The sequence below is a fragment of the Sturnus vulgaris genome, chromosome 15, assembly GCF_052056855.1.
Source record: "Sturnus vulgaris isolate bStuVul1 chromosome 15, bStuVul1.hap1, whole genome shotgun sequence".
Taxonomy (NCBI): domain Eukaryota; kingdom Metazoa; phylum Chordata; class Aves; order Passeriformes; family Sturnidae; genus Sturnus; species Sturnus vulgaris.
Window position 1 is genome coordinate 1,071,098 of NC_142257.1, and position 23,123 is coordinate 1,094,220.

A 23,123-nucleotide genomic window follows, 5' to 3' on the forward strand; every position below is an offset into this window, starting at 1 on the left:
GGTTGATTTTTTGCTTTAAACAGTGACTTAATCCTCGTACTCTGATAATTTCCTTCTCTGCCTGGCTTTTGTCCATTTTGTCCAAAAATCTCAGAGAAAAAAAAAAAAGCCAAGGGGAAATTCTCCTTTTAAGCAGCACCCAGGCCTGAGCTGAAGTGGGATGGGGTGACAGCCCAGTTGGAGCAGTGCATGGATTTGGGCATTCCCAGGACCTGGGGGGAACACAACCCTGCCAGTACCACACTGTGAAGTGTTTTATGTGATGAGTAACAGGGATCAGCACTAAAACAACCCTTGTAAATGTTCCATGTTCAAGGAGGTTTTAAATAGGCTGCTTAATCCAGCTGCTAGCAGGTTTGCAGTATTGTGTGTATTTTCAAACACTTTGGTTTCTTTTTTGCTCCCATGGAAGCTGTGCCATCTTTTGAACACAAGGCAATGAAAATAAAGAGTAGGTGCTATGAAAACTTAAATTCATGTTAAAAGGGATTTCCTCAGCCCCAGCCAGGCACAGGTTGGGCAGGGACACCTCCCACTGTCCCAGGGTGCCCCAAATCCCAATGTCCAACCTGGCCTTGGGCACTACCAGGGATCCAGGGGCAGCCACAGCTGTGCCAGCCCTGCCCACCCTGCCAGGGAACAATTCCTGCCCAGAATCCCATCCAGCCCTGCCCCTGGCAGTGGGAAACCATTGCCCCTTATCCCATCACTCCTGGGGATTCTCTGAGCTCTCTTCCCATGGCACAGCAGCTCTGCAGTCCTGTCTGCCCCCACAGCTCCATCCCAGCCTGGCTGCCAGGGAAGGCCAGAGGTGTTTCAGTGACCACAGCCCTGCCACTGACGTGCTGTGAAGTGGCTGAGCTGTCACAGACCCAAAACAATTCTTTGAGCCTGGAGTTGGTGTGAACCACACCAAACACAGGGTGGCTTCTGCAGTCCCTGTCACCCACCCAGCGTCTCTGTCTGTGCAGGAACAAGGAGCTGGAGGTGGCTGCAGCTTCAGGCCACCACAGGAGGAGCAACAGGAATGCCAAATATTCCAGTTCTCTGGATATTCAAACCCAAATAAGGCCCCAGATGCCAGGAGAGCAAACACAAGGCTGATCGACCAAGTTTGGGCAAATGTGATTGAGAGTTCCCCAGTGCTGCAGATTTTGCCTTGTAGGATAAAATTCCTAATTCTGTGTTCATTTATTCCTGTTTAAAGAGGAATCTGTGGAACCTCTACCCATCCTTGTCAGCCCCCAAATGCTTGTTTGTGGGAACTGTAGATTTGAGAAGTTCAGCTGGGAACCAAAACCAGTTTCATGGAAAGTCAGGTAAGTCATGAAACCAAAAAATCCAATAAATCCCCCCAAATGGAATCACCATTTCCTGACAGGCTTGCTAACAAAAAAGATGGAAACTTTGGAGATCTGTGTTATGCCTTCTATGGAAAGTGATGGAATGCCCTCAGGTAATGTGTTTGTCATCAATAACCAGGTGCAATAACACAACAAAACTCAATTAAACATTTTCCTACAGCAACAATTGCTACAGAAGTGACATTTATTGACGTTCTGCTGTATTTACAGGTTGAACATAGTAAAACTCCAAAGTGAATGACCACTTGGCAGAAAGCACAGGAGTGCACATTTAATCTACATTTCCAACGCATCAGAGTCTCTGCTAACACAATTTATAAAAGCAAGAATTACAGGTATGTTAGGAATTGTCTCAAAAGTCCCAAGCCAAAGAAAAAAAAAAAAAAAAAAAGGCCTTTGTTTTGCAATATGGATTTTATACAAAGTTGCAACATGATCTTTCAGTTTTACACTACAGACTTGTTCTGTGAAAACCCCTGGAGAGCCCAAAAAGTTGGTGATGTGAAAGGAAAGGATACTACAACACCGAGAATAAAGACTGTTAAAAGTTAATACTTGTGCCACCTCTAAACTGCCAGTGCCACCTCGGAGTCTGGACTGCACCACCCCTTCTCCTCCACAGGCCCCAGGTGCTGGGGGATTGCAGCAGGGAAGTCACCCCTGTGTGTCACCTGAGCTCCAGAGTCACCCCTGTGCTGCCAGCGTGGCTGGATGGGACATGGAGTGACAGAGATGGACAGGACAAGGACAGGGACAGGACATGGAGTACAGGGATGGACAGGACAGGACACAGAGAACAGGGACAGGACAGGACACAGAGAACAGGGACAGGACAGGACAGGGATGGACAGGACATGGAGTACAGGGGTACAGGGGATGGACAGCCAGGGTGTCACACACTGCACAGGGTGTCACACACTGCACAGGGTGTCACACACTGCACAGGACAGTGACACAGACTGCAGAGTGACACACTGCACAGCACAGGACAGAGTGTCACACACAGGACAGTGTCACACAGAGGACAGTGTCACACACAGGACAGGACAGTGTCACACACAGGACAGAGTGTCACACAGCACAGGACAGTGTCACACTCTGCACAGTGTCACACAGGACAGTGTCACACACAGGACAGGACAGTGTCACACTGCACAGTGTCATACACAGGACAGTGTCACACACTGCACAGGACAGTGTCACACTGCACAGTGTCACAGAGGACAGAGTGTCACACACTGCACAGGACAGAGTGTCACACAGCACAGTGTCACACAGGACAGTGTCACCCTGCACAGTGTCACACACAGGACAGTGTCACACACAGGACAGTGTCACACACAGGACAGTGTCACACACAGGACAGGACAGTGTCACCCTGCACAGCACAGCAGAGCCCGGGGAACTCGCAGGCTGGGGCAGGAACCAACTCAAGCCTGGCCCCTGCTGGCCCCGGGGCGGCTCCTGCTGCCCCAGCAGCACAAACTCCTCCCCAGCAGCTCCATCAGCACATCCCACAGCCACGGCGAGAGCTGCCTCCAACACCAGCCACTAATGAGCCAACAATTACAGAATTCTGGTTAATTATTAAAACTTTACACCTAAAAACAAATAGAAATAAATGCTTCTCCTTGGTTTTTTTTTTTTTTTTTTCTTTTTCCAACAGTACTTTTATTTATTTATTTTAAAGCAGGTGATTATTTTTTTCTTCTGCTCCAGAGCCTTGATTCACTTCCTGCAGGTGTCCTGCTGCTTCTTGGGGGGGATTTCACTAATGCAGGAAGACATTTGCCAGAAAACATCTGTTGGAGAAGGATATTGAACACTGAAACTGCAGTCAGAGGGTTATTTTGGATAACAGGAGGATGTAGTTCACACAGCACAGGATGTCTAAAGGCTTATGAAGTGTCTCAGCACACAATGATGTGACTCCAGCAAAATGCTCAGGAATCTGTGTGTGTTTTACAGGAAAACACCAGGATTGTGTTCATTGCTGCACATGCAGCTGCAGTAGTAAAGTGGAATAGGGAACTCCAGCTTTCCACCAGATTCGTTTCACCAGGTTGTATTTTCTGGTTTGAACTCATTATTCCCCTCCTAATTTTCTACAAATTATCCCCACTCTAAAAATAAAAATAATCCCTCACTGTGCCCTTTGCATCATGTCCTGAAGAGGAAATCTCATCTAAGGACAATACTACACTAAAAATCCAAGTCTTTTGTGGTTTCCTCACTCAGAATTCAGAATTAAAGATTTATTTTCAGGGGAAGTATCAAAGTTGTAATATTTATGAGTTATTCTGGACATTTATCTCAGCATGTCTCAAAGTGCTTTTTTGAAAATGCTCTAAAATGACAAATAAATAAGAATTTAAACACTCTACACCTGCACAAGCAAGGAGTGAAGCTAGGTCTCTAAAACTGTAATTTTGAATTCCAAACATAGCAAAAGTCTGTGCAAAAAAGAAACCACGGAGTTCCTTTAGGGAATAAAAAAATAAAGTTTTGGTAAAGGAGCAAAAATTTTTTTTTAAATTGTTCAGTCAGACAAAATACAGAGATAAAGCTGACTTTAAATGCTCACAATTCCATGACCATAAACTGGGGGAAATCAACCCTCTGGTGACTCAGCAGGAATCTGGGAGGATATTACAGATCCTGGAGGAGGTCACAAACCAGAACTTTGTTAAACAGAACTGAAACACGTCAAGAAATTGGCTGAACTATTTTTACACACTATCACCAGAGGAAAACTGCACAAAGGTTGTTCTGTGCTGCAGGTTCTCCTCACAGACTGGAAATGAAGGAGAATCGTGGGCAATTTGCAGTTTCTAATAAAAGGGAAATGCATTTGGAAAACCCAAGGCTCAGTTTTCAAATCTCAACAATTTAATGACCCCCAATTTCAAGCTGGGTTTCTTTGACTGTCCCAGCTGCAATTGCCTCTGTCTGGGGAAATGGAGTGTTATTATGATATTTCTAAAGGGAGCATCATGTTGCATTCCCCAGCTGGGAAGGAACCTATTCCAGGATTTCCTTCCCCTCAGGGAGGGACAGTTAATGCCAGGCCATTATCTGCTGTGAGCAGGAAATTATGTTCCAAGGCTTCAGCTACTTAAGCCTGCTCCTTTAAAACCCCATTAGGGCAGCCCAGGCTGAGGCTCAGCACTGAAGCAAAAGATTCCCAGGCATTCAGGTTTTGTCAGGATGCTCAGGTAAGACAGCTCAGGTGTGTGGGAGAGGTCTGAGGACAGCAAGGGTTTCTTCAGGAGCCTGGCAGCAATTTCAAACAGCAGAATTCAGACAAATTGCTCGTTCTGGGACAAAAGCCAAAGGTGCTGGCACGCCCCTCCAACAACTTTGGTGACCTCTCCTCGGGTTTGGGACACACCACGTGTTTCAGGCATGTGATTTATCCTCAAAGACACATTTGCCAAATGCACTGCAGTACCAAGGGGCAGAGGTTTTGTTCTCACAGTTTCTAGTCATGGAATCAAATGAATCTCTAACTCCTCACAGCAAAAATTCAGGGAGGAATGTTCAGCGTTCCTCTGCCTCCCATCGGGTCAGTCTGGGCTCTGCAGACTCAGGAGCTGGGGAGGGGATACCAAGAAACAACTGCTCCCTGCTTCCTTGAGCTCTAAAAATATTCAAGCAATGGAAAGTGTAGCCTAGAAAAGTCACTGAACAGAGTTAAAATCAAAGCAGAACAAATTCATGAAAGCAGAAAATTTACCTTTAGTAAATAAAGAGAACTCTGGTTCTGGGGAGAGTGGAAAACGTATCTGGCATCTTCCTGACCTTTGCATAATTAATAAATCCTCTGAGAAACAGCAGAAAACCTGCAGGGGAGAGACACATTTGTCCATTTAACACAGGTGTTGCTTCTCCAGCAGCAGGGAGCAGCTGAACTCCCTGCCACCACTACACAGGAGCTCATCACTGGCATGTCCAGCAGCTCATCACACACTGCCATTATTTTTGGCAGCAATAACACCTCATCTTTCCATTTCAGGTAACTTAAAAAACAAACTTTCCTTAGGAAATGATAAAACTTTAGACTCCAAACAAGATCCAGTCACTCCCAAAGCAGGGAAAAGAAAATAAAATGAGGAAGGCAACAATCCACTCTTCCATTTAAATGCAAGAGCAAACACATCAGTTATAAGCATTATTCTCAATTTCTGGATGGTATCAGGATGCTGCCACCAAGAAGTGGCAACAGAAGGACAGAGTTTACATGTGCCTTTAAAACCTGACTGTGCTCAGTCAGAGGAGTATGAGGGTCACATTTCATCTGTACATCCACACACACAGACTGAACAGCCAGGAATGCTCACAAAATCCCAAGTGACTTCACAGAGTTTTTAAGCATCTTTCCCCTCCCAGACACTCACCTAGTACAAGGAAGACCCACCAAAGCCAGTACTGGCCATCGAAGTAACCAGGAAAATAGGTGGAGAACTGAAAAACAGCCAAAAAAATACAGCTTAGAGCACGTGGAGTTTGTCAACCAAAGTCTATTCCCCCAATTTTAGCAGTAACCAGATCGGGGCTGCACACAGGAGATCTCATGGAATGCTGCATTTCACCAGCTGCAGGAATCAGTTACCTCCACAAACTGTTATTTATGGGTTTTCTGCACCAGCACTAACAAGGGGAATTCAGACTGAACACCCAACTATGAACTCTGGCAATCAGTGAGGAACAAGGACACTACTGGGCAAATATTCCTGTTTAAAACTGTGTCCTGGATGCTTGCAGCAGTGCAGCACAATCATTACACTGTCAGTCTGGATGGTGTAACAGCTGGAAAAGAAATCCCACATCTGTGGAACCCACTGATAAGATTCCCAATTGGGAAAATTGCTGCTATTAAATGAAAGGTACCAACACTATGAGGTTCACAGTTTCAGTATAAATACAGTATCGTTCCTCTGGGTTTGTTCTATTCAAGTTTAAAAACCTAACAAAAGATAAACTTGTTACTGATGTTTAAATCAAATCCTCAGGTAATGTCACCTCCTTCTGTCACATCTCTTAATCCAGCAAATAGTTCTTAACACCTCTGTTCCAAGATGACCACAAAAACTGTCTACAGAAAAGTGAAGTGATGCTTTATTTACAAATTAGAATTCTCAGCCCCAAAGGACAGGGTAGGAAGTGCCAGCTCTGACATTAAAGCTCTCTACTTCCACTTACAGCCAACGAGCTGCTTTGCTTGAAATTCAACTTCCAGCCTGGAATATCTGTGTGCCATCATTTCACAGGCTCTAAACAAAGCTTTCCTGATGGAAACATTTTCTCCCGATCCCTCCAAAAAATACAAGAGCCAAAAAAACCCCCTAGAGCAGAGTGGCAGCTCGCTGCTGGTGCCTGCTGCTGTGGAGCAGGGAGGCTGCAGCAGAGGGCACCCACGGCCTTCTCCCACTGCTGCTCCAGCGCTGGCTCCTCCCCACGTCCCTCTTCCCTCTCCTCAGCAGCGAGCCCGAATTTCACACAATTCCCTGATTTCCACACGAGAGCCTAAGGCGCTGCAGAGGCCAAAGGTTTTGCCTGGGTTCGTGTTTTCCCGGGATCAGAGCATTGCTCACCCTGATGCAGGCAGAGGCTCTGTCAGACACACTCAGAATGAATCCCAGAATCCCAGAGTGGGTTGGGAAGGATCCTACAGCTCCTCTTTTTTGCCACAGATAGGGAAACCTTCCACCAATCCCAGGAATCCCTGTCCAGCTTAAACTTGGACACTTCCAGGGATGGAGCATCCCCAAACATATCTGGGTGTGCAATCTTTCTTTTCTTGTACTACAATTGTAATTCCAGCATATAAACAGGATAGAATTATGAAAAAGCTCTGTTCTTAGTGAATAAGCAGCTCAAAAATTATTTCATGATTTAAAAAAAAAAACCCAACCTAACTACATTTACCACTAACTTCAGTATGAGATAAAAACCTGCTGGAGAAAAAGAGTATCAATGTCTGTGTATGTGGTTTTGCACCACACAACTCACCCTGACAATAAGGATCCATTTAATAAGAGACAGACCAAACCCAGAAATGGCCCCATATCGTCCTGCAGCTGAAGTAGTCAGACAGAAAGACAGGAAAAATCCAATCCAGTTGAAGAGGAATGCCACTGAGAAAACAGGAGAAAAGCAGCAGGTCAAGACATCTTTATATTCCAAGGAAAAAAAAAAAGAACCTAAACCCCTTGCACACAGGTTTTTCCTGGTGCTACATAAACAGAAATGTGACCTAAACTATTTTGGGTCATTGGTTGGAAAAAAGTTCATTCCATCAGGTACTCACTGAAGAAAGTCAGCATGAAAATGCCATCATTTCCTATCCTCAGCTGGTCAGTGTCATCAAAGTCATCTCGTGTCACAAAATCTTCATCCTGCAAAGCAGAGGGAGCAGCACAGGGGGATTCAGGTCATGCAGCAACCTCACTTCTGGGTGTGACCCTTCAAAAAAAGGGCTGGAATCCTACAAATCCTACAAATGCAAGCATGAAAAAATCCCTGTTTCCCATCCTGAAATGGTGCAGGGCATGAAATGTTATCTATATACTAGGAAATGTATCTTTATTTTTAACATAGTCAAGATCCAGCATGTTCTTGTTCTCACTGTGAAGAATTCTTCAACTCATCAAAAAATTATCATCTCAGCAAGGAATGTGGCTTCTGTGAAGAAGTGTAATGAGCAGTGGACTTCTAATGCCAGCAGGGGTGAAGGGAATGGCTGAGCAAGAGACAATGTTGAAAAAACAAAAAGAAATAATTCTGACAGAATGGTTTTATCGTCCTTGTATCAGCTGCACTGACCTCCAGAAAAGTCAACTAAGTAAGCAGCAGGAGTATCAAGGGTAGATATGCCAGACAGCTGAAGAATTAATCCTAAATCTTTTTTTAAAATGAAAAAAAAAAAAAAAACTAACAAAAACCCCAGTGTCAGTGCACAGGGTTACAGTACAGTCCCCCTGTCAGTTTGCCAAGCTAATCTGGCTAGCACATGCTGGCATTACTGAGATGTCTGACATCATCACAGTGCTCAGAGGAAAATTAAAAAAGAAAGAAAAAAAAAAGAAAAAAAAAATAGCCACAGGACTCTCAGGACTGTGAAATATCACCACCCCAGAAAGCTTCAAAAACATAAAACCCACAGATTTGAGAAGTCATGACACACGATGAGCAGGAGTTAGAGCTGGAACTGCAGGCAGCAGTGCAGGGACACTCACACTCACCCTGCCAGGAACCAAGGGGATGGTGGCCTCAGCCTTGCTCCTCTCAGCCTCGTCGTAGCTGGGCAGAGTGGTGGCCACGTTGTAGGACGGTGGCTTTGGGAAGCCTGACTCATCCTTGTAATCAAAATAAGCTGCAAAAAACAGTTCCACAAAACTCAGCAGCGCCCCAGGTGAGCTCCATTCCTGTCCCCCACCCTCCCATCCACTCCAGCCTCCTGCCAGCCCAAGGCAGGAAGTGAAAAGCAGAGCAGCACCTCCTCTGACAGCCAGCAGAGCTCCCACCGAACATGTCCGGCTGTACTTCTGCTTAAAACAACACCACATGCTGTGCCTCTGCTGACTTGGAAACTCGGAAAGAGTCACGTTTCCAGATCCAAGTGGTTATTAAAGTTATTAGTGACAGGACAGGAGGATGATTCAAAGTCCAATCCAAGTGCTTAGTTATTGAAAAGTGGAGGAAAAGTGAATTCTTTAAACCCTTTTAAGTAACAAATCCTTTAAGGAAGGGGCACAGCATCATCCAAATGCCAGATAATGAAACGGGAACCACAAATCCTCCCAGCACTTTGATTTTTAACTGTCTTCAATTTACTGAGAACACTGTGAACTGTAACTTGAACACCCCTCGATGGGATGACATCAGATGAACGCAGCCAAATTGCATCTCCCAAACCACAAGTACCAACAGGATGTGTGCATCAACCCTGATCCCTGCAGCTCGGGAAGGTGAGGATGAGGAGAGCAGTCAGTGCCAGCAGCCCTTGCCCAGGTGAGGGTACCTGTGCTCTCTGCAGAAATGCTGCTGTAGGGTGGAGGGGCATCGTTCACCACCGGCACGGCCTCGCCCGGCTCCTCTTCATTCTGCAGCTGAACAGAAGCACACGCCAGGGGTTAGGGGGGTTAGGGGGGGTTCTCTGTGCTCTCACAGCACCCCTGCAGCCTCAATTGCACACAACAGACTCTTCTGGAAGGAGACTGTTCTGCAGCACCACGGCACGCAGAGCTCAGCCTCCCTCCAAAGCATTCCCACTTGAAATGATCATTCTTCCAGCTCAGTTTTAATGTTGTTTTTAAATCCTCTCCTCACACACCTGGATTCCAGCAAAGCACGGCACACAGTTTTGCAGTACCTTTCCATTTCCCTCAGCTCACACTGCTTAGGAGCTGCAGTTGCATCTGTGTTAGTCAGAGAAATACAGTGACATACCCAACAAAAGGCTCCATTGCTGCCTGTGGCTTTGCTAAGGAAAGGTTTTTTTTCCATGGATACCTTACATAATGATGCACAGAAGTATAAATGTTGCCATTTCCCTTCAACCTTTCACACTGCATGACTGAAAAGGAGCTGGTTTATTTTGTGCACTGTGCTTCCCACAGGTCTGTATAAATAACCAGGAGCTATCACAGATCCAGCACTGCTCACACGAGGCAGGTGTGCCATGGCAGCTTTGATCAGAAAAGCAGCACTACCAGGCCACAAAGGAGGTTACAGCTGCCGTCTCATGTTTCCCTTCCTTCCATTTCTCATCACCTCAGCAGCAAAAGCACTGAGGTTTTCTGCAGAACAGCTCACCTCCAACAAGCACCTCAGGACTGAAGCACTGGGCTGAGCAGGAGCACTGCCCTCATTTGAAATCACCATAAATAATGTCTCCTCCTGCAATCCCACACATTTGCTCCTGAAAGCATCCAGGATATTTTGCTTTCTTTACTTTGGAGAGATGTTGCCATTCTCCTTGAGCATTTAACACAGGGGGTGGGGGCATAGAGGGATGTTATCTTATTTGTACCTCTTATCAGGGGAAAATAAATCAGCTCACACTTTTAAACACAGATTCTTGGATATCCAAGTGTTCTGTGGTTTGGAGTTTTATTCCTTTTGCTGCTTAACATCAAAGATCACAGAATGGTTTGGGTTGAAAGGGCCCTCAAAGCCCATCCCATTCCACACCCTGCCATGGCAGGGAAACCTTCCATTATCCCAGGTCTCTCCAGACCCATCCAACCTGGCCTTGGGCACTGCCAGGGATCCAGGGGCAGCCACAGCTGCTCTGTGCCAGTGAAAATCTATAATCTATAGGCTGTTCCACATTCTCTGTGAAAGTCTTGACTGAGTTTAGCAGATGACAATGAGTGGTTCTGCTGGCAGGTCCAAGAGTTCTGCTGAGAGGGGGAAAAGGGGAGGAAACAACACTGGAAGGCACCAGAACAAAATCAGGAGCACTGTCTGCCAGTCCAGGTGCAGCAAAACAGCAGAGCCCCAGTCCTGCACTCCAGTTCCACCTCAGCTGAAACACACTCTGCTCCTCAGGAACATTTTTTAAACAGAATAGGTTGGGGGGGAGGGAAAAAAAAAAAACAAAGGGTTCTGGTCAGCCCCAAGCTTTGTGGATAAGAAGTCCTCACACGACAACGCTGAGCCTTTTCCTTGAAGAAGGAGAAATCAGTGATCCGGATGAAAATGTAATCCGTGCTCCAGCAGGAGCAGCTCCCGGCACAGCTGGCAGCAGGACACACCCCCAGCGCTGCTCCCTGGCCAGATGTGAAGCCGAGCAAACAAGGGCAGAGTGTGAGGCCCTGGGGTGGAGCTGGCAGGACCTGCCTCACCTGCAGCTTTACTGAGCCCCAGGGCACTGAGCAGGGACAGGAGGAGCTGCCAGCACAGCGAGGCACCTTCCAAGAAACAAAAATGCTTCATTTTATAAACCCCATGGAGCTCGGCATTAGAAGTAAATGCAAACTAACTGAAGAAGTAACTGCCTGTTAGAATATGCTTTAATTAAAAAAAAAAATGGAGCTTTACTCCAGAAATCCCAAACTACCTTGCACAAAGCACGAGGGGCAATGGAAGGGGCAGGAAAACCCAGAGCCAAATTGCTTGGTTCAATCTCTGCCCTGAGAGGCTGCTCCAGGATCCCTGCACACAGCAGGGATAGAAAAAGATCATCTTTAAGATCATCCCAATCCAAACCATTCTGTGATTCCAAGATTCCTCCACTCTGTAGTTTATGAATTCTCAGAAAATGCTCCACCATGCTTATTGCCAGCCTACCCATGAAAATTCAGTGATTCCTTTTTCCCTGTGCAGGACCTGCTCTGTTACAGGAGGAAAGGTTGGGACACTCTGGGCCCCACGTGCCCTTTGTTACCTGCTCTCCAGGTGAGGGGGTGGCAGAAATTCAACCCCTCATGCCTGTAAGAAAGAAGAGCCTGAGAGCACAGTCAGCAGGGAGGGGGGAGGAAAGCACCACATGTGACAACAGTGGAAGAAATGAAACAAAAGAGGACACAGATATTGAGTGGAATATTAACTCCTACCACTGGCTCTTCTTTCAACAGTAAAAAGAAATACATTTTCTTCCACCAATGTCATGTGGGAGAAAGCAGCTGAATTCACTGCTGCCTTCAAACATCCCAATTCAGGTAATGGATAATGACACAAAAAATGCAGCCACTTTCTGAAGTTGAGCTCGAGGCTGTAGGAGGCTACAGCTATAGAAAACATATTTTTCTCCTAATGGACAAGGTACACAAATGCCTTCCAGCCTTTTTAATGATTCCAGGCATCTAAAATTCAACTAAGTGCCTATTAGCAGAGCAGGGAGGGTTCATGTGACAGGAAGAATGACTCATCAGCCTGGCAGTGCCACACTGCTGCCCTGGCCTGGCCCTGCCTCCCACCTGCCCTGCACAGCTCCAGGTATGGACCCCCGGCTTCAGACCCCAGAAAGCCTCTTAAAAACAGTATCTGACTTCAGCCTGCTCTGCTGAGGCTGTGGGATAATTCTTTCCTAGATTCACTGAGAGATTTTAGCTTTTCAGGCAAGGTTCTGGCACTCGTGGCATTAAAAAACAAGACAGCCTTTAGAGCCATGCATTTACTTACTAAAACAACAGCTTGCCTGGGATTTTTTCACCAGACTGCTAAACCAACAGAAAACTGATTGATGGAACACTCGGGGATATTTATTTTCAAAAAAAAACCCCAGCATCAGAAGCCTGGCACTGAGCAGGACATCACCTCTGGTTGCCACTTGCCCTGACTGAGACCTGGCCTGTGTAAATACACAGCACAGCAGCATAAAAGTTGAAATCTTCCAAGCTGTTTGGAAATATTTCCATGTAAACTTTGAAGAAAGCATTTCCAATAAATACATTGGTTAATTCTTCCAAATTTCCTAAACTCAGCATATGGACTGCTGACATAGTTTTGAATCTTTATTTTTTAACTCCCATTTGCCAAGTTCTGAGGCTGCACATAAATACTCTTTACACTAAATCAGCATCACTACAAGCTTGGCCTTAGCAATAGATCACATATCATTACATATCTTCAGCCTTTTGGAAGTAAATTAAAGTCACTGCCAACTCTGAAAAGGAGAGTTGTTTTTACTGACTTTTGCTTTACTTAATTAAACACACCCTGATTTAAAATCCTGACTTTTGCCCAGTGTTGTTGCAAATTCCTATAACTTAACATCAGCTTATTAATCAGCAGGAATAATGATAAGCTCCCAGAGAAGCCAACCCACATCCTTCAGCCCTCTCCCTGATGAGCAAATAACTATTTTCTCCCCTAGGTTCTTCCAGCCCATTTCCCTGGAGCAGTGCCACCCCGAGTGCCACCCAGCTCCTGCACTGGCACAGGTGTGCTGAGCACCTCTCAGGTGACACATCTGCCACCTGTGCCAAGCCAACCCTCCCTGGGGAGATGCTGAGCCCCAGGAGTGACCTCCCTGCATGTGCCAACCTGAGAATTTCTCCATGGAAAGGGTGCTCAGGGATTGGAACTGCCCAGGGGGGTTTGGATCCCCATCCCTGGAGTGTCCAAGGGATTCCTGGAGGTGACACTGAGTGCTCTGGGCTGGGGACAGGGTGGGGATGGGGCACAGCCTGGGCTGGATGGGCTGGGAGGGCTTTTCCAAACTGACTCTGAGATTCTGAGATACTCCTCCCTTTCAAAGGACTGAAAACTTTAATTTCATTTAAATTACTAAAATTATTAAAAGTGCCTCCAACCCCAAACCCCATGAGTTTTCCCCCAGCTGGAACAGCAGCAGCAACCACCCCACGAGCCACCAAAAGGCAAAACCACAAATCAAAACCTATTTTATGTGCATAAAAATACAACCTGTGCTCGTGAGGGTGTTGTCCTGTGACTCACTGCAGCCAAGGGCCTGACACCACAGAAATATTCCTCAATCCTGGGAAAGAAGCTGCTCTAATTCCCCTGTTTCTGTTCAAACAGGGACTTAGACTGGTCTGGACAGACTGGAAACAAGCACTTGGGCCAGCACAGACCTGTGCCCACACACTGGCCTTAGACTTGAGAGATCAAGGTCTTAAAATGGGAAAAGTAGGTTTTAATCTTGGATAGCTGTAATTAAATTTCCCACACTTAAAGCGTAAGGCTTTCTCATAATATTTAGAATCAGATTAATGTTTTTCTGGATATTAGGGCATTACAGTAAGACTTGTAAACATTTTAAAACATCACATTTTTTTAAATGGTCATATGAAGAAGGTTAAGTATCTTCAGTGGGAAAAAAATCCCATAGATTGTGCCACCATGGATCAAACTTGGATATTTCACAACAGGCAGGAACAAAATGATTGGACAATCTTGATTATTGAATTTTGCTCCCGATGACAAAGGATCAGAATTCACATTCACACAGAACTTTTGCTCCTTGCTTTCTGTATGGTTACTTCTAAGTCATGATGCCAAAGGCACAGAAAAAAGGTTCCTCATCTCCTGGGAGCACTTAGCAACCTAAAGCCCTCAGGGATTGTTTCTACAGCTCCTTCCCAATGGGGTTACTGAGTCCCACTGAATTTTAGTGATGAGAGAAAAGTTAAAAAAAGCCCAACTCAGAGTTCAACACCATCCTGATGCCTGAGATAAGGTTGTATTTCAAAGTTTGAATCAAAGCTATTTTCTCCTGCTGCACAAGCTGTGAGGTGACACTGGACTGCTGCTGTTCCCTGCCTTTCCCACATCCTTTGAGTTTTAGGGACAGAATGTATTTAAATTCTATAATAACTTTTTCACACAGAATCACTAAACCCTTGCAAACTTACCTGACAGGTACTGTTGCCAACAGAGGTGGATGTTTTAGGGGAAAATAATCAGATTTTAGTCACCTGAGCACAGCTGAAGCTGGACAAGGGGCAGCTTCAGCACAACGTCAGAGCAGAGGCTGCACAAATAATTTTACTCTGCAAATTTTCTAATTTTACTGGGTTTATGTCAGTGGCATCTCCTATTCTGGTTACAAATAAAATAAAATATATAAATAAATATGCAAACAACCTACCCTGCAACTTTTCTTACCATTCTTATCTTTAGCCAGCACATCTTGCCCACTGCCAGGACCTCACTGAGGAAACAGTCACTGACATTTCTGATTCTAATTGCTGACATGAAAAGATTTGGGATGTTCTCATGTTCTAGTTTCAAGCTGTGTGCCCATTTCAGCTGAAAAATTAAGCACAAGCTTAAGGTACACACAAGGCAGCAACTGATATCTGCCTCCCTGTTCCACTCCAGCCTCCCCAGATATTAAAGAAGCACTGTAGTCCTTCAGCATGGATTTAAACTCTAGTCCCATTCTATCTCCAGCAATGTATTTCTTCTCCAGTTTTCACAGAACAAAAAAACAAACAAATGGAAAAATCCTTCTTCCTTATTTTTCCCATCGACACCTCCCGTTATGGAATGATTCATGATCCATGTAAACCTTCAACAAGTGGAACAGGAAGACACAGCACTTAAAAACGAATACATCTTCATTATTTAACACTCCCACCATTTCCCAGGTGGGTTTACATTACTCATACACCTCACATGTATTTTTGAATGCTCCAAGTGCAAAGCATGCCTGGAAAACACAGAGTGTAAACAAACCTGTTAAAGCTGGGCTATTTTTTCCAGAATGGAGGGTAATTTCTATTCCATGGACAAAACACAGTTCTGCCAGCTGAACTCTCAATCCAGGGTTATGCTGGAAAGGCTTTAAGGCCCCTAATCCCAACAACATCCCTGTATAACTTTCCCAAAGGCAGATTGAAATGACAACAGGCTCTCAGCGTCCCTTTTTGGGGACAGCAATGCCTGGAATAACAGTGCCAGGGCGGGCTGCACTCTCCTTCTTCCCAAAGCTCTCCATTCCCACCTCCACAAGCACCTGGTCTGCAGAGGAGGATCCAAATCCAGCACTCTGACCCCGTCCCAGCCCTGTTCCCCGTGGAAGGTGCTGGGGAGGCTGAAATCCCTTCTCTAGAGTTTTAGTTTGATTTCACACGGAGCTGCACTTCCTCAGCGCCTGAGCTCAGACTCACATCGCCCAAAGGCATCACTGCAGGCTACTTTTTATCAGATTATTTAACGTCTGAACAAAGCCACGGGCTGGGAAGTTGGCTTTGGAAAATAAATCAGTGCACGCCCCTTGCACACTGCCCACAATGGTGAACAGACACGGGCTGGGAGTTTGCAGGAAAGAACGAGGCTGCTGATGGAGCACAGCCCACATTCCCACATTTCTACATTCCCACATTTCTACATTCCCACATCCCACCTGCAGGGCTGAGGAAGGGGTGGCAGGGGAAACACACAGGTCTCAAATTCGGGTATGGATTTCTGTTGTGCTCAGACCATGGTCACTAACTCTCACCGTTGTTTTGGTTTTTTTTCCTGGAAATACAGGCACTTGAGGAATCCTATAAATATTGTACAGGTGCTGCTCCCACAAACACAAGGATACATCGGGAACCCACCCCAGAGTGAGGGTTACACATTCCTGGCATGCTAGGACAATCACATTTACCAGCACAGGAGCCACCTACCTACATAACCAACTCCATTAATGCATGACCCCAAAAAATTAGATTTTAAAAATTCCTCCACTGACTCATAACCCAGTAATTTAAATTATTAAATGAGCTTGTTGTGAATTTCTCCACTGACTGGGTCCTGTATTCACCTGTAGCCCTTGCAGCTGTCACTTCACTATCAGTCTCTCTTCCTTAGCATATGGTACATTCATTATTGTACATTCACACACATAGTAAGTTCCAAAATATGGGGAAAAAATTGACACTTTCAATGCTACAGAGATTCTCCCACTCTCTCATGCTCTCTTTATCTAAATCCCAACTGCATCTGCACAGCTTGCAGGGTTTTTGAAGCAACACAAGCATTAGGAGCCAGTTCAGTGATAACACACTTCACAGCAGGAATACCGGAGTTCTGGCAGAAGGCAAGGAAAGAGAAGCAATTTCTAAACAGTTGCACAAAAATAAATATATTTACATGTGAGAATCTGCCTCTCACTCCAGTTAAACCAGTGGCTCCACAAGCCTCCATTATGTGCTTGTCTTTAGCAGTGCAAATCTCCCCTAATCTCTGCAGATGAGTCTGCCCTGGGTCTGCCCGAGGTGTGAGCAGACACAACACTGAGCTGGCAAACAACAGCTTTACACACCCCTCCGGGAGAGAATCAGGAGTAACACCAGGGCAGTGCACAATCCCTCAGCAATTCTGTCACCCGTCCCCACGGCTCTGGAGATGGGACACGCTGCAGATCCCTTGGGAAAAGGCGTTTGTGGAGACACTTGTTGGGATCAACACCATCAGCAGGACTGTGCCAGGAAAGGCGATTAGTGAGAGACTTGGTTATCTGTCCCTAGCAGGTCCCAGAACAACACAAAGAGATTTGTCGTTGTAAGTGAGCACATCTGTTTTGCACTGAGAAAAAAAAAAAAAAAAAAAAAAAAAAAAAAGCCTAAGTTTTACTTAACTTCTACATTTCCAGTATGTAAAAACACGGAGCTGTCAGATGAGACAATTATTCCATCCCATGGGATGGTGGATCTCGAACTCTGCCGAGCCAGAGCCTACCCACGCTGGGAATGCTACCCAGGAAAAGTCACAACACAGCGATTTCTTGGGAGAACCTCTCTTCAGCAGAGCGAGCTGCTTTGAGGGAGTTCTCCATTACTCTGAGTACAGAATTCTCCGTGTCTGATGTCAGAAAGGCGCCTGCCAGAACTGGGTCACACCGGGGGGCCCAGCCGAGCCCCGGCCCTTCCCTGGGGCCACACAAACGGGAGGCAGCAGGAGAAGAACGAGCCCAAATCCCGAGGGAGCTCTTCAAGGCCAGCCCTCGGCCTAGGGGGGGTTCAGAGGAGTCCGCACGTCAAAGGCAGAAGGAAACTAACGGTGACCTCGGCTCGATGCCGAACGACACCGTTCCGTGCCGGGGAGGGGGGAGAAATGACCGGCGGGGTCAGCGCCTTGCGCCAAGGTCGGCATTGGGCAAACACCGGCCCCGGACACACCCGGCAAACACCCGGCCCCAGGACAGAGCAAACACCGGCCCCAGCACCGGGCAAACACCGGCTCCGGCCACACCCGGCCCCGAGCCGGCGGGGGAGCGGCTCCGCGGCCGAACCCGGCCCGACCCCCTCCGGGGAAGACCCGCGGCCTCCGCCCCGAGCGCTGCCGCCAGCGCAGGCCCCGCTGCCGGCCCCGCCGCCCGCCCCGGGAGCCGCCCGGCCCCGCCGCCCCTCACCTGCTGGTAGCGGCCGGTGCTGGGCTCGGCGGCCGCGGCCGCCATGGCGCTGCGGGGTCGGTGCGGGCGCTGCGCAGGGAGGCGGCGGCGGCGGCGGCGGCCCGGGCGCTGCTCGCTGCGGGCTCCGCTCGCTCCCGCCCTCCCCGTCACGCTCGGCCGCGCCGCCTCCCGCCCCGCCCGCCGCCGGAGCCGCCCCGGGCCGCGGGCAGCGCTCCTGGAGGGGCCGCGGAGTCACAGAAACGCCGAGGGTGGGACGGAGCGGCGACACCATCGAGGGCAGGCTGTGCCTGATGCCCACCTTGATACCAGCCCGGAGCTCTGAGTGTCATCTCCAGCCATCTCCTTGAGCATTCCAGGGATGGGGACCCAAACCTCCCCGGGCACCTCCAGGGATGGGGATCCAAACCTCCCTGGGCACCTCCAGGGATGGGGATCCAAACCTCCCCGGGCACCTCCAGGGATGGGGACCCAAACCTCCCTGGGCAGTTCCAATCCCTGCCCACCCTTTCCATGGGGAAATTCCTGCTGCTGTCCACCCTGAGCTCCCCTGGCCCAGCCTGGGGCCGTTCCCTCTCCTCCTGTCCCTGTTCCCTGGAGCAGATCCCAAATCCCCCCTGGCTGTCCCCTCCTGTCAGGGAGTTGTGCAGAACCACAAGGTCCCCCCGAGCCTCCTTTTCTCCAGGCTGAGCCCCTTCCCAGCTCCCTCAGCTCCTTCCCAGCTCCATTCCCTTCCCTGGACACGCTCCAGCCCCTCCATGTCCATCCTGAATTGAGGGTTCCAGAACTGGACACAGCACTCCCAGTGTGAGGGGACAGGGGACAGTCCCTGCCCTGCTCCTGCTGCCACACTATTGCTGAGACAATATTGCTGTGCCATCGTGTTCAGCAAACAGCACCCCCAGATCCTTCTCTGCTGGCCTGGTTTCCAACCAAGACAGCTCCACTGGGGCTGGAGGGTGACCAGAACCAGCCCAGAGCCCAGCTGTGTGTGGGGACCCGGAGTGCAGGAATTCCCTGCAGGAATGCTGAGAGCCAGCAGCATGTCCTGGCACCACCAGAGCTGCAGGAGTGACCCCACAAGCTCCGTGCACTACATATAATGCACATTGTGAAACTCAAGTATCATTTTCAGAGTGGAAGCTGCCGTAGGATGTGTTAGTGAAACCTAGGGAATCAGGAAATTGATAGAAAGCCACGCTGACAAACAATGCTGTCTCAGCAAGGACACACCAGAGCCAGCACTGAGAGCCCAGCCCTGTCTGAGCCACTCTGACCAAGCCTGGGTCACACATAACCCCACCCATCCCTGGCCCACAGATTGCTGCACCAAACACGAGGTGTTGGCTTCAGCTCTTCCACATCCACACGGAGCAGATGGTGTTGAGCTCCTTCCTTCCCAAAGGAGCACGTGTAGGAAGCCACGCAGCGAGAGAAGTTGGTTTGTTCTCAGTTCTCCAGTGTTATATGGGCCAAAAGACTTCTCAGCTTGTGCAACGTTTGTTTTCTATATGCGCAGTTCAGCTCTAGTTAGGCTTGCACAAAATTACCCACATCAATCCCTAAGGTGGATGAGATTTAAATATATCAGCTTTAGGATGAGGAAGGCTGAATCAGCCCCGCTGGGATTCCAAACTGCAGATTCAGAGAGTTGCAAGCACTGAAGCCCGAGGACATGGTTTTGAACTGCACACTCAGTCATAAATACAGGCCTCAATGCTCATTATTCCGTACCATAATCAGCCTGGATCCTTTCCTGCCTGCATTTTGCCTTTGAGGGGTAGGGAGTTCATCGATGTCTTAGTGAGATGAATGAACATCCCATGCTGAAGGAGAGGCAGGAACCGTGAAGGATTTTAGCCATGAATAACCTCAAAGAGTGACTCCTGAGAAACGCTGGAGACACAAGGCAGGGTTCTTGCAACACAGGTGCCTTTGAAGGAGCTGGAACAAGAGCTGCAGGCACTGACAGACTCTGGTTTCACCTTTCCACAAGATTCACGATTTGCACTGAGAATTTCCCTGCAGTGAGGAGCTGTCCTGATGACATGCATGGATTTACTCACTGCTCAGGTGGGATTACATCCCTAAGTAAGGCTGTAGCAGCAGTGGTAATTAGCTGCACAGTGATTGGCTTGGACAACACAGAGACTAAAATAAGATGCAAACTGTGCATGTCCTCAGAGAAGATGCTGGAACGTATCCTGGAGAAATGGTGAAACCATTTGTGTCAAAGCCATTTTGGGGCCAGTGGAGGCAAATCACAGCCTAATTATTCCATCTAGTCTGAGCATGACTGATTCCAGAGGGGCAAGGGCAGTTTCTTCCAGCTGCTCTCCCTGTATTTATTTTTATTTTCTTAGGTGGGGTAGCTCAGTAGAAAGATGATGCTGTGGTTACAGCACATGACTGGTTCTGCTTTCATTTCCCAAATGGTTTGAGGCAAATCACTTCATGCCTCTCCTGTGTTTTTTTCGTCTTTTTCTCCAGTACAAAATGTCTTTTCTCCCAAGAGACACTTGAAGCTTGAAGTCATTGATTTTAGTGACTTCCGTACGGGATGTGCTGGGAAAGTATTTGAAAGCAATTGAAAGTATGACAGAAGTGAAATTGAGTGAATTCTCTGAAATCTTGGAGCTGCACATGTGTTCCTTTAATTATTGTGTACAACTGAGCAATAAAAGGAACACTTTTAATCTGCACTTTGTAATAAATATTGAACACTAAAAGCTAAATAATAAACCTCAAAAGCAGGGCGTGTAAGCTAAATTAGTAAGAACTGAGCGGGACATAAAAACTAGATCTTTCTTCTAACTTTTTAGTGCTAAATTTCCCAATTAAAAAAAAATCAAAATGTTCACGTGACAAAACCTTTTCATCATCAATTCGAAAGTACCCCTGTGTCCCTGGAGGCAGAGACACTCCATGTGCAAGAATTGGATTCTTGGTTTGAATATACATCGGTGTCATTTCCCACTGTGCAATAACATCCTGAATTAGAGTTGTATAATTAAGCTGGCGAGATTTGTTAAGGATTAATAAATGCTGTCTAACAGATGCTCCTCCCCCAAAACATCATTTGGCCACAAAGACTTTTTGTGCTTGGGACCATCTTGTATTTGAATCATTTTTTATCTTTTTGCCCAAAAAAGCCAAGCTGTGGCTGGCCCATCCCTGGAAGTGTCTAAAGCCAGGTTGGATCGGGCTTGGAGCCACCTGGGATGGTGGAATGCTCATGGCAGGGGGTGAAACTGGATGATCTTAAGGTCCCTTCCCACCCAAACCATTCTGTGACCCTGCCCAAGGAAGCTGCCCCACTGCCTTGGAAGCAGCAGGTTCTGCAGGTGTGGGCTCTGTACGGGGTTTTGGACACTCAGGCAGCTGCAATTTTGGTGTTTGTTGCAAAAACAAAAGGCACTGGGTCACATCAGGTCTGCTGGAACGAGCAGAGCCCCAGCGAGCACAGCCACACATCCCACAGCCCGTGCAGAGCAGGGTGGAAGCACTGCCTTGGTCACTGGGGTGGAAAATTATGGCCCAATAAACCACGAGTACTGTGAGGAGGAGGGATGAAAACAACAGCAGCATTGAGTTGGGAGATTTTCCCAATGGGAGTTCTCTTCCTCTGAAACCCAGCAGCAGAAGGAGGGGTGGATCTGGAGTGCTGCAGTGAATTGTGCTGGATGATGCACGGGGCAAGGCAGAGCTGAGCTCCAAATTACCTCAGTCCAGCCTGACTTTAGGGGCCCCAACTCACTGCTTTCACCAATGTCCTTTCTTGCTCTGTTATTTCTTCAGCCTATTGCAGAAATCACAATTAACCAGTGGTTAATTTAACCTTGCTATCCAGATTAAATCCCTTACTGCTTAGACTGGCAGTTTTGAACATGGTGAGGAATGAAGTCCTGACAGCTTTGTCATGGGAACCTCACCTGAGAAAGGGTCTGGCATGGGTGCTTTCATGCATTGCCCTACACATCTGCTTGTTGTGACCCCAAAAATATCCTAAATAGGATTTGGGTGCTGCTGGGACAGCTAAGATGTGAGTGGGGCTTGCAGGAAAGAACAGCTCCCCTCCAGATCTATTATTTCTCCTTTTCTTATAAATTGGGGTCAGAAGGTAAATGGAACATGCTGGAGCAGGAAGAGGTGACTGACGGTGTATATTAAAAAGCCTCTTTAATTACAGGATTTGGAGAGAGGATTCTTCATGGAGATAATTTTTTAATTGTTGCTGTTTCAGGAAAGAATCCCAGTGCTCCCAAGCAGTTCCCAATAGCAAAAGCCCTGGTCTGTGAGCACTGCTGACTCTGATCCCTTCAAGATGGGGCAAAAGGAAATGCTGTGTTGGTTAGAGCTCCCCCATTAAACTTCAACTTCTCCTGAAGAGAAGTGTTTGTTTCCTTCCATCTGCTGCTTTTGCAAGGAAGGAAAATCAGCCTGTTCAGACACCAGGAAGTTCTTCAGCATGGGAACAGCTCGCTGTAAACGCAGGAACAATAACGGGTAGAAATTATCATACCTAAAAATACCCTGCATGCGAGTCACACGCCTGAGCCGGCCCCGGAGCAGCTCGAAGAGCGCGGGGTGCTTGGAGCGTGTGGATCCGGGGGATGTGCTGGGTGTGAGCAGCGCGGGGGCACCTGCCTGCCTCTGCTGCAGGTTTTGCTTCCACCAAAACATGTTTTGCTTTTACAGGGAGCTGTCGGCTCCTCCTGCATCTCTGTGCACTGCGGTTGCCACTCACCGGGGAGATGAAAGCCAAGACCCTGTGCAGTCAGAGCCTTCCAACACTTTGATTTCACCGAACCCGTCCCCACAAAATCTGTGTGAGCAGCTGGGGGGCTGCAAAGCCGCCGGCAAAGGCAGCAGCTCTCCACAGCCCCAGGTGAGCCAGGGCAGGTGAGGTGGCAGGCAGGGGATGAGGTGACACTGTCCACAACCCG

General features: G+C 47.6%; 1 protein-coding gene across 4 annotated transcripts; it reads right to left on the reverse strand.

Moving 5' to 3' along the window:
* Positions 1-1,530: 1,530 nt before the first annotated feature.
* On the reverse strand, positions 1,531-18,332 carry NDFIP1 (Nedd4 family interacting protein 1). Of its 4 annotated transcripts, none has more exons than XM_014888313.2 (8): positions 18,181-18,332; positions 9,388-9,475; positions 8,609-8,739; positions 7,675-7,762; positions 7,377-7,501; positions 5,762-5,828; positions 5,101-5,206; positions 1,531-3,166 (listed from the first exon to the last, which is right to left on the reverse strand). In XM_014888313.2, exons 1-7 carry the CDS (start codon positions 18,223-18,225, stop codon positions 5,103-5,105), a joined length of 648 nt encoding a protein of 215 aa, XP_014743799.1. In that variant the 5' UTR covers positions 18,226-18,332; the 3' UTR covers positions 1,531-3,166; positions 5,101-5,102. The 4 variants fall into 4 exon arrangements, with proteins under 4 accessions (XP_014743799.1, XP_088030220.1, XP_088030219.1 ...); XM_088174094.1 differs by having other exon boundaries at positions 8,603-8,739; positions 18,181-18,326; XM_088174093.1 differs by lacking the exon at positions 18,181-18,332 and adding an exon at positions 14,943-14,981.
* Positions 18,333-23,123: the final 4,791 nt, after the last annotated feature.

Excerpts from the sequence above, each read along its gene's own strand:
- NDFIP1 (XM_088174094.1), bottom strand. The coding sequence starts at position 18,225 with ATGGCGGCCGCGGCCGCCGAGCCCAGCACCGGCCGCTACCAGCAG. Across the intron at positions 7,502-7,674 it reads TTTCATGCTGACTTTCTTCA|TGGCATTCCTCTTCAACTGG; the intron begins GTGAGTACCTGA and ends CTGTTTTCTCAG. Across the intron at positions 5,829-7,376 it reads AATGGATCCTTATTGTCAGG|TTCTCCACCTATTTTCCTGG; the intron begins GTGAGTTGTGTG and ends GCTGTTTTTCAG.